This window comes from Eptesicus fuscus, chromosome 1 (genome assembly GCF_027574615.1).
Source record: "Eptesicus fuscus isolate TK198812 chromosome 1, DD_ASM_mEF_20220401, whole genome shotgun sequence".
NCBI lineage: Eukaryota > Metazoa > Chordata > Mammalia > Chiroptera > Vespertilionidae > Eptesicus > Eptesicus fuscus.
Window position 1 is genome coordinate 25,529,786 of NC_072473.1, and position 7,208 is coordinate 25,536,993.

At 41.9% G+C, this 7,208-nt stretch overlaps 1 protein-coding gene across 1 annotated transcript; it reads right to left on the bottom strand.

Annotated features, from left to right (window-relative positions):
* Window positions 1–4,802: 4,802 nt before the first annotated feature.
* Window positions 4,803–6,580, bottom strand: LOC129148876 (protein FAM47A-like). The gene has a single exon (XM_054715240.1). It carries the CDS (start codon window positions 6,578–6,580, stop codon window positions 4,922–4,924), a length of 1,659 nt encoding a protein of 552 aa, XP_054571215.1. The 3' UTR covers window positions 4,803–4,921.
* Between the last annotated feature and the right edge of the window lie 628 nt (window positions 6,581–7,208).

Below are 7,208 nucleotides of genomic sequence, written 5' to 3' on the forward strand. Positions count from 1 at the left end.
CTTATTTCTGCCGACCTCCAAAGGTTGTGCTTTTAATATTCATTTTAAGTATGTTTTGACTGATTTCAGAGAGGGGAATGGAGAGGTAGAGAGACATAGAAATATCAATGATGAGAGAGAATAATTGACTGAGCTATAATCCAGGCATGTGCACCAAACAGGAATCAAAACGTGACCTCCTGTTTCATGGGTCGATGATTAACTAATGAGACATGATGGCTTGGTGCACTTAATACTCCTTAGAATGTCAGAGATGAAAAATTAAAGTCCTTTGTCTTTATTAAACTACATGTTCCTAGAGCGAAATTATTCAAAGGTTCTGTTACTCCTTATGTAACAATATAATACAATTGACTATCACAATATTTGTTTGGGTTTCTTTATGTTGTGAACCTCAAAAACAAAATCAAAAGTTAAAGACTCTGGACAGGCTTTAAAAACTTTACGGGGCTATGATAACACAATTAAATATATTAGGCTCTTCTGACTTTCCTCTCCTAAAAAGTAAAGATTTGAGGTCAGGTTATGTTTCCTACTTTCTCTGGTGTTAAAAAATTCAAATGGATCAAGCACTGTTTCTGTTTGTTTCTGTATGATGACTAATACCAACAGCAGCGGAGAACGCCACATAATTTCTCCATGAATGTTAATTTAGCTGGACATAGCCATCACCAAAGCCAATAGAAGCTTTAGTGGTGACTTATTTTGCAAATACACTTTTTCATCTTAGTCAACAGGTAAGATTGAGTCAAATGTAATTGGAAGCTATCACACAGGATAACCACCATTACAACTTTTTTGCCTTGGCTTTGTTGTGACTTTTTAGCACTCTCCTTTCTCCTTCTCCCCCTCCTCCTCTTCCACAAATATATGCTGTGCATCATTCTGTGATGCTTGTGGTATTAGGTACTTGTGTAAAGTTACCCTTTAATTCTCACCAAAAGTTGAGTTTGATGATATAGTTTCCATTTCATAGATAAGGAGACATGTTCTGGGAAATGCAGGGTCACATAACCAAATGTGGAAAAGCAAATTTTATGGACCTGAACAACGAATGTGTAAGGAAGAATGCTGCTGCACGTATTCCCAGGCTTGAATGGAGACCCACAGAAGCTACATAATGCTGAGCCAGGGTACATTATGTTGACCTCTTTAATGTCTGAATAAATAAGTCTGGGAATTTACCCGATTTTGTAGCCATTGCTGACTCACTTCTCTTGGAAATTAGAGTGAGTTCTTTAGTAAAAGTCAGCTCTCTAAAAGCAAGGTCTTGATAAAACCAATCATAAAATTTGCTCTGGAGGAGAGAGCATTGAAACAGGATTACAGTGGCCTGAGTGAAGACCTAACAATAGGGAAGACTGTATACAAAGACATAGAGGTTTGAGAGCACATATGGACTGGAGTCTGGAATGTAGAAGCATGTTTGTATGGCAGTATGTGTGTGTGAGATGTGCCTATGTAAACAGATATGTTATTAATTAGCCTGGAGAGATAGCAATCTTGTAAATTGGACCCGATTTGCATTTTTGAAAAATATACTTAAGTAGAAGCAAGATTAGTTTAGAAACCAATGCAGAATTAAGATACAATGGTGACATAGACTTAATTATTATGAGAAAGTCTGGGTCAGAGGGACATTCTAAGCCTTGACTTACAAAAATACATAGAAAAAGCCTGGTTTTTCGGGCTCACTATACTCACAGCCAGACTTCATTTAAAATAGAAAATTTTCAAATAAACATATATCTGTCCTGTCCTGTAAAGAAGAAATACTATATACCTATAGTTCCATTTACATGTGACTTCCTTTATGAAGGCAAGCAGAATTTCACTCTAGATCTGCACTACAAATCTTTCTAGCTATAAATTGTCCTGTCACAGACAGATTTAGCTGTTATTTTTAAAATGTAAAGAAGTTGCTTGATTTCTCATTTTACATGTATGAGTGAATTTTAAGTTGATATTCATGGCATGCAAAGATTACTTGCACTTGAATAGAAATGAGAGGATATTTGGTGGTGCTGGGTAGTTTTATTCACACATCAATTTTGCACAGGAGATTTTCAGCACTTGAAGCTCCCTGGTATTCTGTAACTGTGATACATGATATGGAAATACACTTTCAGCCCAGATGGCATGCCTCAGTGCTTGAATGTCAATCCATGAACCAGGAGGTCATCTTTTGATTTCTGGACAGGGCACATGCCTGGGGTTATGGGCTCAATCCCCAGTAGGGGGCATTCAGGAGGCAGCCGATCAATGATTCTCATCATTGATGATTCTCTCTCTCCCTCTCCCTTTCTCTCTGCAATCAATAAAAGTATTTTTAAAAAGATATACACTTTCACTGTGAATTTTTATGAAAATAATAAGAAAATTTAAATATATTCAATAGGGAAAAATGATAAAACAAAACACCTAAAGGTTATCCTATAATCTTTGTTTAGTAGTTTCTTATCAGGTTTTGGGCCTTGATGCAATCCTAATAAAAGTGATCACAATTTTATTATTAAACTAGAGGCCCAGAGCATGAAAATTCATGCACCGGAGTGGGGGGTCCCTCAGCCCGGCCTGCCCCCCATTCACAGTCCGGGAGGCCTCGGGGGCGGGAGGCGATGCCCCCATCACACCTCTGCTGCTGCCACTGCTGGCAGCACAAGCCTTGGCCAGCCCTGGTTATCCGAGCCTCAGGCGGCCCTGGGCAACTGGGAAGCCACCATCTGAGGCTTGCCTATGCCTTGGGCCAACCCTGGGCGGCTGGGGGGCTGAGGAGACTAAGGGACTCTGGAGGCAGGCACATGGAGGCTGGGGCGGGCCTTGCCTTGTCATGTACCTGCCACCCCTGTGGGGCTGAGGGAACTGGGTGCTGTCATCTTGTGGCTGTGGGCCCTGCCATCTTTGAGGGTGTGGTGGTCAATTAGCATATTCCCTCCTTATTGGTTCTGGGCACCACCATCTTTGCAACAGCATGAGGATCAATTAGCATATCCCTCCTTTATTAGATAGGATGAGACTGTCATTAACTTGGCTACAGATTTCAAGTTTTGATTAACAAAATAATTGTCATAATAAATTCCTTAATAATTTTAATATTAGTGGAGCTATAGAATTATTTTATTCTTTTTTAAAATATATTTTATTGATTTTTTTACAGAGGAAGGGAGAGGGATAGAGAGTTAGAAACATCGATGAGAGAGAAACATTGATCAGCTGCAACCTGCACACCTCCTACTGGGGATGTGCCTGCAACCTAGGTACATGCCCTTGACTGGAATCGAACCTGGAACCTTTCAGTCCGCAGGCTGACGCTCTATCCAATGAGCCAAACTGGTTAGGGTGAATACTTTTATTCTTTATTCTATAACTCAATCCTAACATTAATGCTAACAATAATTGCAAAATATAGGTATTTTTGGTGGCTCACAAACAGAATGATGATAGTAGCCTCATTTGCAAGAATTAATGATTTTAGTGAAAATGTTTTCATAATTTGTAGACTCTAGTGACATCAGGGAACATTCAGCTTCTAGTTCAAAGGTTATAAACTCAAATACCCATGTGGTCCAGGGAGGTAATTTAACTGTGTAAAATGGAACAAAGGCTTACTAAGACAAGATGAAGATGGTGATAAAGTAGCAAGTGCAGCCCCCACAGAAAGGCATTCAATTACAAACATTAAAAATTTTATGGACATACAAAACATGTTTCATGGCCAACCCACCTTTGTGGACATCCAATTGAATTCATTAGCCATTTCAGTGGGGAAGAAAGTTAGTCTGTCTGTATCATGTTCAGGTTGCCCTACCTCACATTTAACATCCACATTTTTGGAATCATGAGGAATCTCAGTATGACAAGTCATCACATGGAGAGACATTACAAGAAGCAGAGAATATAAGATATGAGGATATGCCTCAGGGATTTTTGACCCTGAGAATATTAAAATTAATAGGCAGATTTAAAAAGGGTTAATAAAAAGGTCTAACAAAAGAGTCAATTTAAAATAAATTACTTTATCTATTCTCAGATGAGCATGTATTATCTTCCCTTCAACTAAAGTGTGGCATCATTGATTTAATATATGTATGAATATATTTTTCTTCTATATTAGGGGAGCAGTAAATTTTACTGTAATAATTCAGATAGGAAATATTTTAAGCTTGCAGGCCATATGATCTCTGTGACAATTCCTAAATTCTCACGTTGTAGTGCAAAGGTAGCCACAGACAATTCACAAACAATACATAAAGTTACTTTGTCTATGGGTTACAAGTTTTGCTTAACAAAATAATTGTCATAATGCATTATAAATTGAATATTATTGGAGCAATACAGTCCTTTCATTCTGCACAATTATTTTGAGATTCATCCCACATTATAGCTGGCATAATTTTTTATAAATATGTTTTTACTGATTTTCAGAGAGGGAGAGGAAGAGAGAGAAACATCAATGATGAGAGAGAATCATTAGTCAGCTGCTTTCTGCATGACCCCCCATTGGGGATTGAGCCTGCAACCCAAACATGTGCCCTGACCTGGAATCAAACCATGACCTCCTGGTTCATAGGTCAACGCTCAACCACTGAGCCATATCGGCTGGGCAACAAGATCCTTTTTAAGTAATTATTTTATTTATGGTTATTTTTAATGAATAATTGAAATAAAAATACAATACTCCTAATGCAATAAAAACCGAGAGAAGTATATGTAAATATTCACTTCATAGTTGGTAAAATATATAAAACATTGATGAACCCAAGCAGAAGCTCATTTAGAAATTTTTATTAGTACTAGGTGTTAAATTTACAGATGTTGTGGAATCAAAGTTGTCCATACACAGTGAGACACTCATGGTGAATTCTGACTGATGTTAAAATGAGAGAGACACCAGCCAAGGGAGTAGTAAATAGGAAATTATCTAATCCTCTTCATCCCCTGAATCCTCCTCTTTGGGTTTGGAGAGAAGTTTCATTACTCTGTGTATAGGAGTCTTCACAGACTCATATTTCCATCCCTTCCTTAAAAACATCTTCTCAATCACAACTGGCATATTGTAGCCCTTGCTTACAATGAAATCTTTGAAGGCAATTGGTCCATAGAGTTCATCAATAATGTCTGGTTCAAGATGCCTTGTATAGCACCAATAATCCTTGTCACGGACGACTTTAGGGTCGGGCAAAGGCGCGTCATTGACCAGCTTTGTCCAGATTTTGGGATCCAGGTACCATGCTCCATACCTTATCTTCTCCCGTTTGGGTTTATAAGGGTCAGGTGGTTTTCGGAGTTTCCTTTCCCAGTTATCTTCCTGCAGGGAGAATTTTCTCTGCTTTAAACCATCTAGCTGTTTGCAGGGCCTTATATCCAAAGGAAGCTGGCTTATTTTCTTTATTTTGACTGTAGTATGGGTGAGTGGGCCCTCAAAGTCAATTTCAAACTTTTTCATGATGGACTCTTCATCAATGCCTATGTCTCCAAAATTATCATCAATCCATTTGCAGAATTCATGAACTGTTTTTCTTGGGTTTATGTAACCAGGAACTTTGGGGATATCGGTTGTGCATGGTTCTTTTGTCTCTTCCTCAGGAAACAAACTGAATAAATAAGACTGGAGACACTCTTTGGCCGATTTCACATGGTCTTTTTCCTCAGGTTCCAGGTTGACTTCTTCGGGAGGTTCCTGGTTCTCCGCCTCTGGAGGTTCCAGGTTGAACTTCCAGGGAGATTCTGGGTTGAACTTCCAGGGAGATTCCACGTTGACTGCCTCAGGAGGTTCCAGTTTGACTGCCTCGGGAGGCTCCAGGTTGACTGCCTCGGGAGGTTCCAGGTTCACTGCCTGGGGAGCTTCCAGGTTGACCTCCTCAGGATGTTTTTCACACAGCTGTGTGTGGGTCTTCTTTCTTTCCTTGGTGCCCTCACAATAAGCCCATGTGTCCTCCAGCTCCCTGTCAGGATCTAGCACTTCCAGCACCTTGAGGAGGAGGTCTGGAGGGAGATCATCCTCCAGATTGGGGAAGTCCGCCAAGGGATGCTTCTTCAGGTTGACTTCAATGTTCTCTACAAAGGCCTTCCGTGCTCGCTGGGCTGGCGAGAGCTTGGAACCCAGGTCCGCTCCCTTGGGCGGCTTCCTGTGAATCTTTTTGGGCGGAGGGCGGGGAATCCTATGAGCAATCATGGGGAGAAAGCCCTCCCGAGGGCCACGAGTGATCATATCTTCAGGAGATGGACAGCCCGTTCTGAAGTCGTCCACCCCCTCCTTCACAAATACCCACCGCCGGCTGTCCATGGAGGTGGGGCACTTCCCAAGACCGTCCTTGTGCCTGGAGAAACAGCAGGAAGGCAACCTGTTCCTGTCCTTGAACCAGGGCTTACATTTCATGCCCAGGGCCACGGGTTCCAGCGGCCCTGGCCCTAGGAGCCACTTCTTGCTGAGCTCTGGCCTTAGGAGCCCCTTGTCCAGCTTCGGCCCTGACACCCACCGCTTGAGCAGCCCCGACTCCAAGAGCGCCTTCTTCCTCAGGTCCGACTTCAACAGCCACCCCTTGTGGGGCTCCGGTAAGGGCCACTGACTGCCCGCCATGGCGCCCTTGGCCCAGGGCGACCAGGGGCCTCAGTGGTTTGTTGTCCCAGCCGCCCAGTCGCTAGGAGACCATTGCCAAGTGCGGCGCATTCTTACTCTTCCTGAGGCGGGTCAGCAGGCGCCCCTGCACAGCCTGCACTGCCCTGGGATGGGCCGCCAGGTAGCATTCTTGTTTTTGGTAGAGAACTGTTCCCCTGTATGGGCACACCACAGTTTAGCTACCCATTCATCTTTTGATGGACTTTTGGAGTGATTCCGGTTTGAGGCTATTTGGAAATCAAGGGGCCACGAATATTTCACGTGTTCACATCTTTGTACACGTACTTTCATTTCTCTTGGGTAAATTATAGCTAGGAATTGATAGGCGGGAGCTTCTGAGAGGTGTGATTTTTCTTATGTACTCACAGCCCTCAGGTGTTGATATTTGCCCAAATGTGGGTGAGGTGAATGAGGCATTGGGTCTGAAGCTTAAGGTGGCATCCAAAAAACCCCTCCGAAATCAAGACCCATTATCTTTTAAGGTAACATTTTCAACAATAATCAGAAAAACAGTGCCACATTAAACACCGAGGGCAAAGGCTAGATCAGTGCTCCTACTACTGATCCTGTATTTAAAACCCATGTGTTG